We start from the raw sequence: 17,532 nt of genomic DNA, 5'->3' as shown, positions 1-17,532 counted from the left end.
TTTTGGTGTATTTTGAGGAAGCTAAGCAGCCTGGGGTTATCTCAGATTCTGGGTAGGTGAATGCCTTCCAAGAAATTACATCCACCTCTGCTTTAACTTTCCCACCTGAGTCTGGACAAGTTGCTTTAAAAATAGTGATGAGAACAGATAGGCTCTGTTACATGGTTTCTAAACTAAGACACCAAGTGCCTGCCTATATTATAGGTCTAGCAAATGCTGAGTACTGCAACTGAAGTAATTTTGGAGCTACCATTGCAATAAAGTAACATGCTCTCCTGAAAGGAGAATAAGGTACTGAGCTGGGTTGTCTGTAACCTGGGTCCTGGCATATTTCCAGTATTTCTTTTCGTTTCAACTTTTTCATCCATAAAAATGAGATAATATTTATTTGATTTGCTTTTCAGCAATGTTTTCAAGGATAGTCTGGTTAATATTTCTAGGTTCTAATTGATAGGTGATGTCCCCTAAGAGTGCTTAAATATTATGAAGTATTAGACCCTGTCTGTCTCTGTCAATGAGACATACAAGTAGAGAGACTATTTTGGAGAATTTTCATTTTGATTTCCTCCTTTTTTATGTATGGGCATCCTTCCTCACACTGTTCGTGGTGCTTAAATAATACTTCTGCAGCACTTTTATCAAAATCAGTATATATGAAGCAGCATTCTTCTTGCAGACTGGTTGATATTCAAAATCAGACAAACATGCAGGCCCATCAATTTTTTTCGGATTTGAAACAGAGCAACAACTTTCAAGCAATACATACTGTAGAAATGGTCGAGCTGGGATTAATCCAATTGTACAAATAAGTTAGTTTGAGGACAACAGATACTATATGTCTGTGGATCAGAAAAGAAGAGTGAGCAAATGTAAAGGTTACAGGCTTCCCTTGTGGATAATTGGGGTTGTATATCTGGAGTTAGGGTCTGAAGGAGATTTTAATGGTCTATAAGGCATATCTAAAAAGTCTCAACTGCATTCATGTTTGCACATATACATGTAGACGCACACACACATATACGTATGTATATATATACATGTATGTGTGTGTGTGTATAGATACACACACACACATACTCTTCCTGAGTTGCTTGTCCCTTCTTCCCAATGTGTGTAAGGATTTCACTAGTCATGTAGAGAGAAAATAATAAATGTGAAAGCTCAAATAGAACTCAATGTGGCCACTGCTGTGAAAGATCATGGGAAGTGTTTTTATAAATACATCATCAACAAAAATGGGGCCAATGAAAAGCTCCATCCTTTTTTGGATGCAGAGGCAAACACTGGAACCAAGGATGAGGAAAAGGCTGAGGTACTTAATGCCTTCTTTGCCTCAGTCCTCAACAGCAAGGCCTGTTTACCCTCAGGGAACCAGCCCCTGAGATGACAGTCAGGGATAGAGAGCAGAACAGACCCTGTTCAATCCAGGAGGAGGGTGGTAGTGACCTGCTGAGGCACTTAGACACTCACAAGTTCATGGGACTAGGTGGGATTCAACAAGGTTGCTGAGGGAGCTGGCAAAGGAGCTTGCCAAGCTGCTCTGCATCACTGATCATCAGTTCTATCTAACTGGGAAGGTCCCAGATGATTTGGAGTGTGGCTACTCTGATGTCCATCCACAAGAAGAGCAGGAAGATGAATGCAGGGAAGTACAGGCCTGTGAGCCAGACCTCGGTGCCAGGGAAGATCATGGAGAAGATCATCTTGAATGCGATCACATGGCACATAGAGGACAGTACAAGGGATCAGGACAGCCAGCAGGGGTTCAAGAAGGGCATGTCCTGCCTGACCCACCTTATATCCTTTCATGAGCAGGTGACCTGCCTAGTGAATGCATGAAAGGCTGTGGATGTGTCTACCTCAACTTCAGTAAAGCCTTTGGCAATGTCTCCCACAGCACTCTCCTGGAAAAGCCGGAAGTCCACGCTTTGGGCAGGTGCACTCTTGGCTGGGTTAAAAACTGTTTGGATAGCCTGGCCATGGAATGGTGGTGAATCATGCTGGATCCAGCTGGCCTCTGGTCACTGGTGGTGTCCCCTCAGGATCAGTGTTGGGCCCTGTCTTGGTTTAGATAGACAGGTATCTGCCAGGGAAGGTTGGAGTCTCCCTTGAAATGTAAGCCCTTCCCCCTTTTTTCCAAATTATCATAAATTTGCAATTAAAAGCTGTCAGGCAAAGATTTTGGGAATAGGTATAGCAGTTCTTTACTAAGTATATAAAAATACAAATGTTGTAGTACAGAAGAATAAGCAGACAAATAAACAAACAAGAAATCTTAGAAAACCCTGAGAGTCAGAAATACAACCTGACATCCTGTTGGTCAGGGTGTTGGAAGCAGTCCAAAGTAAGCCCTCCTGGAGTGGCAGATGTGGTTCTGTTGGAGTAGAGATGGTCCTGTTGAAGAAAAAGGGTCCACTAATGGTGAGATGGGTCTGGTCTTCTTCCAGGGATCCGGTGGAAAACTGGATACCTAGTGGGACTGTGGCACCTTTTTATCTAAGTTAAGATGGTTTGGCTCCTTCTCCCTGTGTGGAGCATCTTACAATCGTATGGTGTAATGTGTCATGTCATTGGTGAGTTTTTAATGGTCCATTAGCAGAAGATATCCCCATGGGAGTAGTGGAACAATGAAAAGAGATAAGTAACAGTCCACCATTTCATAAGCGACACTGACCCATTTGGGCAAAGACAAGCAATTCTGCTCTACTCAGTTTCAACAGATGGAAAAGAATAACATGTTCTTTACAAAACCCAAGACAGGCCCAGTTCTGTTTAATATCTTCATTTATGATCTGGATGAGGGGATCTATTGCACCCTCCATAAGGTCATGAATGAGACTAAGTTAGATTAGAGTGTTGATCTGCTGGAGGGCAGGAAGACTGTGCATAGGGATCTGGACGGGCTGGATTGATAGGCCAGGACCACTTGTATAAAGTTCAACAAGGCCAAATGCCAGGTCCTGCTCTTCGGTCACAATAACCCCCAGAGTGCTAGAGGCATGGGGAAAAGTGTCTGAGGAGCTGCCTGGTGGAAAAGGACCTGGGTGTGCTGGTCAACAGCAGCTGAACATGAGCCAGTTTTGCCCAGGTGGCCAAGAAGGCAAATGACGCCTGGTTGGGATGAGCAATAGTGTGGCAGCAGGACCAGGGCAGTGACCATCCCTCTGTGCTGGCACTGGTGGGGCTGTATCTGGAATCCTCTGTCCAGTTCTGGATCCCTTACTGCAAGAGAGACATTGAAGTGTCCAAGAAGGGAACAGAGCTGAGGAAGGCGAGTAAGTCCTTTGAGGGGCAAGTGAGGAATCTGGGTGCATTTAGCTTGGGGGAAGAGGGTTAAATGACCTTACTGCTCTCTAAAATTGCCTGAATGGATGTTATATTGGGATGAAGGTCACCCTCTTCTCCCAGGTGACAATGGACAGGGTGAAAGTAAATGGCCTCAAACTGCAGCTGGGGAGGTTCCAGCTGGATATTGGGAAGAATTTCTTCACAGAAGGGTGATCAGACATTGGAATGGACTGCCCAGGAGTATGGTGGAAGCACCATCCCTGGAGCTGTATTCAAGAAATGACAATGTGGCACTCAGTGCTCTTGTCTCTTTGACAAGGTGGCAATTGATCAAAGACTGGATCATCAGAATCCTGGAGGTCTTTTCAACCCAGGTGGTTCTGTGATATATGTATCTAGGCATGTATGCTTTATAGACACACATATACAAACACCTATATACACATCCTAGTATATTATGTATTAATATGATATGTTTAAAACTCTATATATTCCCAATACTACAGGGAATATAGCTGGCTGTGTTTTTCATTTTCTGTTGCAGTGAATTGGTGGTATTAAATGGTTATCAAAAGGCTCATGTAAATGTTTGGTCTTGTCTCTTGGAGGAACACTGCTTTTGGTTGAGCCTTCCCAACTGATTAGAAAGACAAGTGTCCGGGTGGAAGGGGTAGGGGAGGAATGGGTGGAGACTTGTGTATCACAGTTGGCATAATCAGAATAAATAAATTGTTCCTTTATTGACTTTGGGAGAAAATTATGTATGTTTGTAGCTATAAAATTAAACTTTCTATTTATTGCCATGTGGTCTTATGTGATTTATATTTTAAGTGCCTCCTGCCTCCATATGCCTGTTTCTCTATAAATTTTATATATGAATATATATACACACACACACTCATCTATGTGTGTCTATATTTATGTAGCTATATCTATCTATATTTATCTATATCTGTATTTAATCTATCCAGCTTCATTGGTGCAGTAATATTGGTGCAGTAGCAGACAAAAAAGCAAGAGTCTGATATAATGCACCAATTTGTATGACATACTTAGGGAGTATCCTTTTTTCTTCAGATTAGAAATGTGTGTGTATATATTCACATTCCTATGCTTATTTAATTTATCCCCTCATATTGTATTAATGTGTAATACTCTGATTTTTTTCAAAATTTTCAAAAAAAGAGAAAGAATTGTGTCACATGTAACCCTACATGAAAATAGTTAGCTGCACATCACTGTATATCAGTACACAGTCAAAAAGACTATTTTTGTAAACTAGCTCACATATTCTTTTCAGTTATTGATTCACACACACACACACATACACATGCACACCACACAGGCCACAGCTTGGTAATTAAAGGGAAACAGTAATTTCTGAACTACCACTTAACTACCAGTCCACCTGCAGTATTACTGTGTTATTTTTCCTGGCTTTCTCATTTTTCTTCATCCACGTCATCGTCTCATACACATGCAGTTCACACTCTTACGTTTTCACTGAGAGACAAAAAGAAAGGTTCAGTAAAAATTACTTTGAATAAAGAAATAAGGTAGTAAAACTTTGACTTTTCCACTGCTTATTTTCAGCTTTCCCTTATGTGAGGAGAGTCTGGCTTTCATTTTCTGATTCACTACAATCCAAAAGAAATGGCTTTTGAGTAGAAGTCCATCAAATGCATGGTATCTGAAGAAGAACAAAGAAAATCACTTTGCTTAAATTCTCTACAAAATAAGAGAGAATTAAAACATTTATTTTCTGCACTAAGTTACCAATAGATTTTTGCTCTAGAAGCTATGAAATCAGACATCTGTCAGTGAAAGTGGAAATTTAACTGAAAAATAAATTTGTTAGATGTTTTAGTCCTTGCAAAGAAACAAATAAACAAAAAAATGGTTGTGTCAGGTCAATTTTTAGAAAAGGGGAAAAAAATCTGTTTCTACCATTGTAAAAGCCTTCCCTATGTACATAAAGTTATTTAAAACCTGCAATACATTGTACTGTATTATATTGTGTAGTGCATGCATTGTGTAAAAATCACTTAATATAGAATAATATTTTTTCTGTCACCATTTAGATTGAATTGCTGTGTTATTCCTGAGTAAGTCAGAACTTTGGTTAAGATTTTAAGAATTGACAGTACGTATTATATTTCTTTTTTCCTTACCTAATTTATAGATACTCAGAAACAGTCATTTCTGGTCCTTACAGCTTATTTTTCAGAAATGCAAAGATCATCTAATTAAAAAAAAAATGTTCAGGGAAACTCAGCCTACTGTATACATTGCACTGTTGAACAAGTAGTTCTGAGTGATAATATTCTCTAGGTGATAAACTCAGTCAAAAAACCCAACTCCCAAAAGTGACGCATGTTTAGCCTTGAATTGCTTGACGGGAACTCTTTGTGAAATTAGCTCAGCCAGATGTATTCTTCCACCAACCTATCCATGCGCATTTTGCACTTTTCCTGTTGTAGTGATTTGTCTTCTCCATGGCTTTAAGCAAGCCTGGAGGAGCTCTGTGCCTAGGGTGCACATAAATATGAAGGGACAAGATGGGGAGTAGGACCAGAAACTCTTGCTCTGTGAGGCTGTATTTAATGCCACACAACCCTTCAAAGAGATGGCATTTCTGAACAGTGGTGCAGAGGTAAATATTAGGCTATCTTGAGATTATACCCCTTCTCTTTGGAATCCTTTCATTATTTACAGCCTGTTAAAGAAATTTCCTCCTCTGCATTTTAGGGAGTGTTTGTTTTTAGATGTGTATGGTGTGATGCCATCATCACAGGTGTGACAGCTATTCTTTTGGGGGAAGAGAGATTGTAAGCTATAGAGTGATGAACTAAAGAAAAGCTGTCTGTATGCACAAAAATATGAAGAGGGCAGAAGATAAGAAATGGTAGTGCTTTCTCCAGTGCTCACAGTTCAGGTATTGTAATAAGTCATGAACATTTTCTGACTTAAAATGTGTCATCCCGTGCTTATTATTCTGAAGATGAGTTCTCTGTAACCCCTCAGAGAGGCAAATCTGAGATCTGTAGAAGAGAGGATTTATTTTACCAAGGATTCTGTAATCAGTATGTTCTTACTTGACAAACTAGCTTTTTTCCAGATAAAATATATGACCTTTGGTTGAGGTGGTCTTCATTTATGTATGTTGTCTAAGAGAAAGATCAATGACATGTAGGGAGGAATGGAAAAGTGAAGGTGAAAATTAACACAGCAGCTGTAAAAGCAGCAGTCTGAGGACTCTGTTACGGAAGCTTCTTTGAGAAATCAGGAAGGCAGCACCTCTCTCTCATTTCCTTGCGATACATCACCTGACCAGAGGCTCTCTCAAGACGTGAATTAAGATTCAATACAAATTTTAAGCCAAATTTTGTGACAGTTGACAGCTGCAGCACTGGTGTGTGTGAATGAGGCTTGTGACAAGTTTTTGTCAAACCAAACTTGGTCTCTAATCAAGTCACTAAAAAATGGCTTTCTTAAGGAAAAAGCCCCAAACAAAATAACCCCAAAAGACCCATCCCCCCAACCAGCAATACATCAGCTAAGCCCAAACTCTGAATACATAAAAAATAACTAATAACTTGTTTTCATAGAAATATAAAAAACCCATCCCACTTCCATTGTTATTCTTCCCCCCTTCATTTTACACAGTCTTCAAATACTACTGTTCCTTTCCAACAAGCTATTACATTACACTTTGCATATATTTAACAAGCAAATGTTTCAAACTCCACCTGGGCATGTCTTCAGTAGATAAAGTAAAAAAGATCTGGAAGCATTTCCATAAGTAACAAGAAATAGCATTAATAAGGTGATTATTTTGTATTTCAGTTCTGTGATATCCAAGTCACTTTCTTTTACAATTTGTTGGAGACAACTCTGATTTCAAATTTTTGTTAGAATTGCAACTATTACACGATGTGCTAACTTGTGAGGGCTTCCAATCAGCACTCTCACAAATATCAACGTGCATAAATTTAGATTTTTGTCTGCAAAATACGTAACACTCATATACATTTCATTTCTTTGTAAAGTGATAAAAGAAGAAATAGCTTGATAATAATTGTAGGTTTCTAGTAGATACAGGATTTGAATGGAAAAATATAAGAAACTGCAAAGTCAAAAGAATATAGGATTTGAATGTAAAAATGTAGGAAAATGCAAATAAAAATAACTCCATGATATGACTTTCAAGAATATGTGAGTAAAGTCATAATTCCTCAAGACGAAAGCCCTAATTCCCATAAGTAAGAAGCCATAAATCAGTTAATCAGAAGTCCAGGAAAATTATTATTTTCACCATTATAACTAATTTCAGTTATTCATTTTGGGCCATTACTGTTACAGCTGCAACACCACAGTGAGAACACACATTAGCATTTCCATGTTTTATGGATGAGTACCACAGGAGCTAGAGCTGTAAAGTATTTGTGACCAGGCAGTTGGTACTACAGTTCATAGCACTATGAACACTACCCCCTGCATTCTTTACTTCACAGGTAAAATCTGTCTTCTCATCTCCACATCCAGGGGGTCTTCAGGAATTGCGGTTTTGGTTTTCTTTTTTGGTTTGTTTGTTTTTCTTTTTTAAATACTAAAATTGCACCCAAATCCCACAGTAGGCACCAGAGTTAGGTTTTAGGTCAAGTATTGGGTGATTTGCCTAATCTGCGTGTGACTTCACTGGCCATAAAGGGAGACATAAAGTCTCCTGAAATTCAAATATTCTCCCGTTCTGTTTCAGGTTCGTATAGCTTACAATTGTCCCCTTTAAGCATTTCCTCCATTTACTCTTAAATTGTATGAAGCATCAGGGAACACAGGAGCAAATATGAAAGGAACCCTGTGGCTCTTTGTGCAGTGAATTCATGGGTTGAGGTGACCTGTTGGGGAGGGAAGTCACTGCACATTCCTTCTGCTCTCAGCCTGCTCAAACACTTGCCCTTTTTTTCACAGCACAACTCATAGTTCCTGGGAGAGGAGGCAAGTTAACATGCTGCCATTAATGTAGCTGAGACATCCTCTGTTGGGAGTGGGGAGATGTAGGAACAAAAGCAGTCCTGTAAATTACAGTGTTACTTGTTGACACGTAGTGCTAACAAGAAAATCTCAGCTCACAGTTTCTAATCTAAGAAGCAAGCTCTCTAAATTAGTTACAAAGGCTTGCTTTCACATCTGCCTAGCTTTCTTAACCATCTTACCATTTCTACATGCTTCTCTGTATCATCTTCCAATTATATAAAATACTTCTCATTTTCAATCCCTGAAAATCTTCTGCAAGGGATTCCTTTCCTGTTTTCCTTTCAGCCTCCACTGGGTTTTTATTTTGTTTGTTTGGTTGTTTGTTTTTTAAATTATTCAGTTTATAAGGTATATACCCTGTAAATCTGAAGCAGTTTTGGGGTCCATGTGTATGACACCTGTAAGCGTAGAATTACAGGTTCTGGATACTATCAAGCAACACAGAAATTGCTTGTTATGAGTGTTTGGGGCTGACCTAGCAGAAGAATGGACTGGAATCCAGACTTTGCAAGTCTCCTAGTTCAGGGGTCATTTGACCCCTGAACAGCTGGTTGTGAGATTCAGGATGCTTCAGAAGAGGAAATGTGCATGACTTAAGTGGCACCTGACATTGTCATGCTTTTATCCTACTTGAAAGATTTTGAATAAAACAACCTCATATGAGCATCAGCACCACAACTAAGCCTTCCCTACCTGGCATCTGTGTAACTGCTTGAAAATGGAGTGATGCAGCATGTGGCCCCATGTAGGTTACGATGAAGAAAGTCAAGTCCACCCCAGACAAAACTGCTTCATTGATCACATGGAATTATGTGGTATCTGTGATTGAGATTATAATGTTAATGGTAGCCCTGATGCATCAAACCTTCACTGGGTAACAGTGAACTCATACTAATTGAATTGAGAAAAGGATAGGTCCACCAGCTTATTATTCATATGAAATTTCTTAATTTGCAGCAAGCATGGCACTTGGCTAATGATATAAGCAGATATAATGTATTCCAGATCTTTATCATGCATCTCAGGGCTCCTGAGAATTCTGAGTGATTTTAAGATAAAATATTCTACATTATGACAGGAAATGTCCTATCACCTAGTAGCTCTCCATTTCTAATTTTTATGTGGCAATATGTTTAATCAGAGGGATGGTGTGGATGTGAAGCCACGATGTTTAATACTGGATGCATCATCCAGGATAAGAGCTGGATTAATAAATTTTCACTGAGAAAAGAGAAAATTTTTGGATTTGTAACTATTATAGGTGAAAAGCAAGAATATACAAGAAGATGGCAAGTACAAATTTATAAATAGAACTATAAATGCATCTATTTTGCTTACCTTTGTTTTACACATTGTTCTTCCATCTTAAAAGTGTCCTCCTCCACCCAGCTTTGGGAGCAGTAACAATGGCAGTAACACACTATAAATAGTGAATAGCTGAAGTGAGCAATAGATGAATACCTAATAGGCTTACATTTGTTTGCATAAACTGCTCAACAATTATCTAGCATATTTTGCAAAAATCTGTGTATTAATGAGGCAGGGAAAGAAATAACAACCAAATTAGTCATATAGTTAGACCATAGCCTATAATGAGGCTAATTCTAATGAATTTGTTTTGCACTCTTGCATAAAATGTATTGTTGCAAATGACCAGTGTTGTACAAGCTGTAAGTGGCTCTGAACCCATCTATTCACCAAGTTATGCCACCAAGTTAATATGGGTGAGTAACTGAACTTACTCACAGTGGATTGTGTGTCTTTGGGGAAAGTTATCTGCATCTGTTCACCTTTACTACTGAAACCATGTATTTTAAGATGCAGGGCCTGTTAATCTGAAATGTCAGAGTGTGATTTACTGTGCTGAAGTTTATAGAGTCACATGAATTTTCTGTATCCATCTGATGGTTCCCCTGCAAATGTACTGTGCTTCAGAATCAGTAGTGTTGCTTTTTTGATGGCACAATTTAGTCTTAACAGATAAACAGCCCTATCTCATGCAGATAGATCAATGTCTTTCACCTTTTACAAACCCAGGCATTTGCAGCCAACAGCTACCAGACTTTTAATCACCTAACAGGACAAATGCAGACACATTGATGTAACCGGCAGTATTCCCATGCAGTGTTCAGTCTGAGGAATATGCATCACTTGAAGGACTGTAGTTGCAAATTGGAAGCATGGACATGTGTGCAGAAAATAATTGCTCTAGTAATTAATAGCTTGGTGGGGGTTTTTTTTCATTAATAACACAAAATTACTTACCTAGGGTAAAAATAAAAATCCTCAGTAACTCGCTCTTGTTGTTTAACCCCAGCTGGAAACTAAGCCTCATGGAGCTGTTCACTCTCTCATCCCAAGCAAGTGGGGAGAAAATCAGAGGAGTAAAAGTGAGAAGACTCATGGGTTGAGATACAGACAGTTTACAGACAGGCAAAGCAAAATCTCTGCACATAAGAAAAGCAATGTAAGGAATTCATTCACTGTGTTGCTTGGTCAGCCATCTCCAGGAAAACAAGACTCCATCCTACAGAACTTGAGAAGACTGTGAATTATTCCCCATCCCTTTCCTTCTTGTCCTTCAGCTTTATGTCCTGAGTATGATGCCATATGGTCTAGATTATTCCTTTGGTCTTCTGAAGTCACCTGTCCTGGCTCTGTCCCCTCCCAATTCCTTGTGCACCCCCAGCCTGCTCCCTAGTGTGTTGGAATGAGAAGCAGAAAATGCCTTGGCTCAGTCCAAGCCCTGCTCAGTAATAATAAAAACAACCCTGAATTATCCACACTATTTCTAGCACCAATTGGAGCCCAGCCCTATGCTAGCCACTGTGAAGAAAATAAACACTATCCCAGCCAAACCAGCACACCTGCGCGGTGAGAACTCCGAACTGAGTTTAGGGAAGATACTACAGGGCTGTGCAGTTGCTGTTGTGCTTTATTGAGTTGTTTTTTGTGCTCTTCAGGGAGCCCATGTTAAGCTTGAGTGCTGATAGAGCCAGAATAGTCTGGCCAGCTTAAAATACAAAATAGATTATTTCAAACAGTGTTGTTTTTAAGATAATATTAGTCCATTAGGAGTTCAAAGGTTGTTCCCACACAAGAGAGTGCTGCAGACCTTGCTGAGAAGGTCAAGTAATGTCCCACCAAGAACAGCCACTAAAACACAGGAGAAATTCTTTACTTGAGAAACTGTTTTTTTTCATTCAAGAAAGGTCATTCAATGAATCAAATCATCTGAAGCAGCTGTTAAATAAATATCCTAGTTGGAACAATGATGTATCCTTTCATTCAGAAGGGTCAGTTTTTTAAAATTCTGCTTTTACCTACTGCCTACTGCCATGCTGATTACTGAATTACATCAGAGTAATGCAGAGAAAGTGGGCTGAGTCTCATATAAGTCTCTATTTTCATTTGTCCTGGGATTTTTCTGTCATACCACTTCTTGCAACCTCTGTGATTCTTTATTACTGTATTACTTATGCTGAAGACTGACACCTGTATCGTGCGTTGATACATGGTTGAGATCATATGATTTTGATACTATCCGTCTTTATAAAGATGTAAAAACATATTCAGAAGTCTTCTTTAAAGGATTTTATCCTTGAAGTCTTGACTGAAAGACTTAATGAGAAAATATTCTCTGTGTAAACTGGGCAGATTCTGGAATTCCTGTCATTCAGAACATTCTGAAATGGAAAAGCAAGACTTTAAACTGCACAGAAAATATCTTCTTTGAACCTTCTTCTTGTGAAGATTTATTTAAATTCAGTCTTTAAATTCGAGCCAAATTTTTTTTTTTTTCTTCAAACCTCTCAAGAGAGCTTGGGTAACCCATCACTCCTGTGTTTAGTTGTGACCATTGGGAACAGACCTTTTAGACTGTCAGGGAACTGACAGCTTTGCTTGTGTGTAATCTATGTCTGTACAGGTTTTAATATTTCAGATTAACTGTGAGAAGGCAAAATAATGGAAAAATTATAAATGGTATTTAGCAATTGATGCCATAAAATACCAAAAGATACAGGCTTCAGAGCAGTTACTGTGTGAGCAAATAAAACTTTGTTTCTTGGAAGCACTTTTAATAGTGTAGTGTCAAGCTAATAATTGCACCGTGATCCTTGTAAGTGCAGAGAAGCACACAGTCAGAGCCTGATCTGCTGGTTCAATGAAGAATTCATTGCTCATATTGGAGGTGTTCGTGTGAGTCAAGAAGTGGGATATTAATTAAGGAGCTGTGCAAGGCTGATGTGAATAGGCTCCCTGAGGTGGGCACTGCTGTGAAGCTTCTCAAGAGATGTTTTGCATTGGTTTCTTCACACCCATTGCCTGGGAACAGTGTTGTCACCCAACCTGCACGATGGTCACACCTGGGCAGATGTGTCCCTTTGCTTCCACAGTGCCTAGAGAAAGGGGTGCAGCAGAGACTGAACTTGTAGGATGAGGAATGTGTTCTTCCACTTGCTCTCTGCTAAGTTTGAGGGTACAGAGAACATCTGTTGGCCACCTGTTTTTAGGGTGGCACTATATTGCAAAGCAGCAACTGGATTAATCTGTGTAAAACAGTGGTACATTTTATCTTGTTTCATTTAATTCACACAGAAACAACACTTTTACATCTCTGTGGTTTTTAGTATTACTCCACCTCACCATCTTGGGGTATGGAAACATGGAAGAATCTCAGCTTTCATTAAGGAATTTTTCATTCCTTTCTCTTGTCAAAATAATCTGGAATTCAAAAATAAGAAATACACTGAATATAAATCTAGTGCTCCTTTTATGCATGACCAGTATTAAGTTTCAAAGACAGGGTCATTGCAGACACATATCCATAAAAGAGATAAATACCTAATTCTACTTAAGTGAAATAACTGGAAAGACAAATACTAGGAATAATCCAGGAATGATCACCCTTTTTGTGTAAATGCTTTATTATAAATTAAGGGAGTAGCATTTCTAGATTGCCTCTTGCTCCCAGGTTCAGGCTTTTAGATCTTTGCTGCTGCAGGTACTTTATCTAGTTAGATTAAAGCCAGCGTTCAGGTGCTTATCTGTGGTACAGTCACAGCTCCTGGTTTGCTTACTTGAGGTTACTGAGGAGCACTGGAAGGCACAGCACCAGCCAGTGGCTGTGCAGCACCTACAAGCAGTTCTTGCAGATTTGCTACCTTTCACCATTCTTTGTGCCTCCAGAGGTAAGCTGAGAAATCATATAGGTGTTGTGGGTTTAAATAATCACAGGCTATCTAACAACTTTGTTTGGGGTATTTTTGGCCTAACAGGGTAATCTTCAAGCCCAGAGTCAGCAGTGAAGGGATGATAAATAACTGTTCTGGGTTTACCTGTCAAATGTCTTGTCTAATTGACATGGGTGACAGCAGGTTGTTGATCTGCAGGCCTATCACAGCAAATGCCTCTTGGTTACGTGCAATTTAAAGTTTGCAGATACAGAAAATACAGCTCAGTAAAATTGCACCAGTGTTAAAATCACCTGACCAGGCATTTACATGACCTGGCACAAAAGTAATGTTTTTCACACAGAGTAATCATTTAAGTAGAAATCAAATTATACTGATGAAATATTTGACCAAAAGCGTACTCTAGTCCATTTAGCATAGATTAAAAGTAATGAATAAAGGATAGAAGGATAATTGCTAAACTAGTGGAACTGTGAAAGCTCTGAAGGTTAACATTTGACTGTTTTTTCACTTCACAGACCAGTTCTGTTGATCCCATTATTCTTGACTGCAGTATACTCAGACATATCTCATAATTCTGTGAGTAATGCTAATTAGAGGAAAGCTCAGATAGCTTTCAAGCACTGTACTGCCTATGTAAATTGCATCCAAAGAGGAGGAGACAAAGAGTTTTGCAATCTCATTTTGATCAGTTATTACATACACCGCCGTATTTGATCTAGCCTAACATACTTAATTTGCCCAAACATTTGTGGTAATGGCATATTTTTGATTAAATTATCCGAGTTTTAGAAATCGTTACTATAGCAACTTACAGTCTAGAATGAGATGCCTGACTCTCATCTTAGCAAATAATTTCTGTCAGGAAATTATTTGATAGGATGATGATGATAGGAAAATTTAATATAAGTAGTTGAATTGCTGATCCTCCTGCCCAAACTAAAAATAAGCTAGGTTTGGCCCTAATATAAGTAAATACCTTTTTTTTGGTTGGAGCTGAAAGAAGGTAAGTGTTCACATAACTCTATCTGTACTTAGCGTAGGAGAAGGTAAGAAAATAAAAGTGATAAAATAGACTGTGTGTAATGAAATGTCATGACTAAATATGTCCCTGTTTTTACTCTGGAACAATTCATATCACCTATACATGCCCATTTCTGTAGTAAAATCTATCCCAATAACCATTACATATAAATGTGTAACACTCCTAAGTGTTTCTCTGCAGCATATTTGCCATTGCATCTTATCATCTTGAATTTTGAGGTATCTTTTTCTCATGCCATCATCTGAGAAAGTGTGAAAGTCTACTGTTGTGTCAGGTCACAAACTTTATCACACAGGAATTCACCTACAGTTTGAGAGTAAATGTCTGTGAAACCAAGAACCTAAAACTGAATCTTAGTCCCTGTTTTCACTTAATTACTTGCTACCTGCAAGATGAGAGGAGGCCTCTGTAGTTTCTCACTTGCAACTACTCAGTGCCAAAAGAAGTCATCTTTAGATTTTGGGCAACCTTTTCCATGCTTGCTCCCAGGTGTGCTTAGTGCCTAAACATTTTCAAAACTGCAGGAAACAAACTGTGGGTTGTTCAGTCTACAGCAGTGCTTTTGGATAAGGAAAATTTTTCAGTCTAAACTGCTCTCCTGGGGATGTCACTGTCCATCCACAATTGTACATTAATTTTTCTGATCCTGACTGAGGTGCAAGGTGTGTGAAAACAGTCACAGTATGTATTACTGTGTGAATCATCAAAAGCCCTTTGCTGCCCAACAATGAACTTTGGAGGCCTTTCCTCCGTGTTTGCACTTACTGAAGTAACCCTAAGTGACGCCAAGGAGATCTTAAAACTGACAAGACCACAGGCTGTTGCTGGCAGCATTTTAGGAAAAGTTCACAGCAGCCTATCTTCAAACCTGCTGCTCAGTGTTTATGTAGCAGGAAAAGGCATTTGTTAGTTGCGTTTGGAGTAGAAAGCAAAAACATTTATAAAGTGTGCATTGGTCATAAGCTTAAAGGGTCCTAGGTTTGATCCCATGTTTATCCATGAAGATTTTGTTATTGGCTACATTCTTTACCTTCAATTAAGTGTTCAAATAATGGAATATTTCATTTCTCTTCACTGTTTGATTTCTGCTCCTTCTTACAAGCACTGAATTTGTCCAAAGTTGGTTTTTCTTGTTTCATTTTGCTTCCTGGCAGAGCCATTAGAAGAGATTGAATGTCAGTAAGTTTTAAGAAGGCTCTGAGGCCTCTAGTTCTCTACTCATTTACACCACTGTCGGAGCACTGTGGCATAATTAAGCTGGAATAATCCCTGATTGACACAAGGGGAGAATCAAATTCTGCCTATCCAGTAGTTCTGAATGTAACGGAGACTTGGATTTTGTTGATGCTAGAAGGAAATTACTGAGAAGTAGCTCTCTTCTTTCAGTGTTAAAAAACACCCATTTGTCTTCTTCACAAAGAATTTGAAGGTAATTTTATGTCCCCTTTAAAGGTTTGTATATTATGACTGCCATTCATTTCCCATCTGATGTAAAAAGCCAAAACCAAAACTTGCCTATGATAAAAAACCTCTGCTAAAAAAAAACAAAACAGCTCAAGTCCCTCTCAAAATGTCATGTATGTCATCAATCTTGAACCACACAGTGACTTGCTGACTCTCATTTATTTCAGAACCCCCTGATTCATCAGTGTAGGACTTCTCTAGGGTTTGGGAGAATATTTGCAAACCAGGTAGTTTCCTCGTAAGTGTATTAAATTGCCTTAGAAACATAAAAGGATTCATAATTTGCTTACAAACATTTTCCATTCTTGCTTGCTTAAGCATTCTAGTTCCAGGAGAGCTGCAGTTTTCTTTCCTGTGTGAAAAACTCCCTAGCTCTTGTGAGAAACAACTGATATACCCCAAGAACATAAGTTGTGCCTGGATTCTTGAAGACTACAGTTTGAAAAGGGAAGGGGTAATCTTATTAAAGGTTTAACCAATAATTTGAATTAATAGATCATTCTGTCAGAGATAATTGGAGCAAATTGAGTTAAACCTTATACTCTGGGGCTAGAGGTATTTGACCTTTGCATCATTTTTTTTGTTCTAGGCAGTAAGTTGCACTACTTTGATGAGCACATCCTACATGCAAAAACCTTTTCCAGCACAGCTGTTGGACTATGTGTCAAAAGAAAGATATCCTAGCATAAACTCAACAAATAGAAGTAGCAATAGTCAAGGTCAGAACTTGAGTAAAATTAGAAATTTTCCCACTTTTTTCAGATACCTTACCTGTACTGTACTTCTTGTGTGACTCACATGTATATTTGTAATCATTTTGCTGGATGTGGACATTTCTCTGTTACAGTGTCCACCTTGTGTTAATGGAAAATTTGTCTTTACAGTATGTTTGATTTGTGTGTCTCACATTACCTTACTCTTCTGGGAGATCTAGAAGTGCTATTCATACATAGCATCCTGTGATTCATCCAGAAGTTTCTATGCTGAACATGGAAATAATTTTTCCCTTTTGCCTCCCAACTTTTAACCAGGTAGACAAGAAAATTGTCCGCACTGAAATTGGAGTTCTTCTTCGCCTTTCGCATCCCAACATTGTAAGTTTAGCCATGTTCTTTCACTCCACATTTATTCCCTTGCTTTTTAATACTCTTTCTGTTTGTGAGAGAAGACTGCTGTACAGAACTGTACACCTGTAGAGAACAAGTTCATCTGTACAGAACTGGATTAAAGCTCTGGGTTCTCTTTGTGGGCATGGACATCTGTTGAGTTATACTTCCATTTTAAGATAAAACACTGATGTTCTTACAGAGTTGAGTGAGAAAATAAATGAAAGAAGTTCTGCAAATGAAAGTAGAAGTTGGTGTTTTCAGTCCTGGGAGGGTAGGAAAGGTCCTACATTTTGGTTTCTCTGAGAGATTGGCGGACAGCCTCTTAAACCCCTGTATTTCACAGAGGTTACTGAGGTGTGAGAATAACCAAAAGAGTACAAAAAAGAAAAAAAGC

General features: G+C 38.8%; 1 protein-coding gene across 2 annotated transcripts in view; it reads left to right on the top strand.

Moving 5' to 3' along the window:
• CAMK4 (calcium/calmodulin dependent protein kinase IV) overlaps positions 1–17,532 on the top strand; it is a 158,337-nt gene that overhangs the window by 77,183 nt on the left and 63,622 nt on the right. The window contains exon 3 of one of the 2 annotated variants that reach the window (XM_066181829.1): positions 17,061–17,123. In XM_066181829.1, coding sequence (XP_066037926.1) covers positions 17,061–17,123 — 63 coding nt within the window. The remainder of the gene's footprint in view (positions 1–17,060; positions 17,124–17,532) is intronic. The other variant, XM_066181830.1, reaches the window with a different exon arrangement.

The sequence above is a fragment of the Chamaea fasciata genome, unplaced genomic scaffold (assembly GCF_029207755.1).
Source record: "Chamaea fasciata isolate MVZ Bird 193981 ecotype frontalis unplaced genomic scaffold, bChaFas1.0.hap1 SCAF_4, whole genome shotgun sequence".
Classification (NCBI taxonomy): Eukaryota; Metazoa; Chordata; class Aves; order Passeriformes; family Sylviidae; genus Chamaea; species Chamaea fasciata.
Note: the sequence above shows the minus strand (reverse complement) of the source record. Positions and strands in the feature narration are given on the sequence as shown.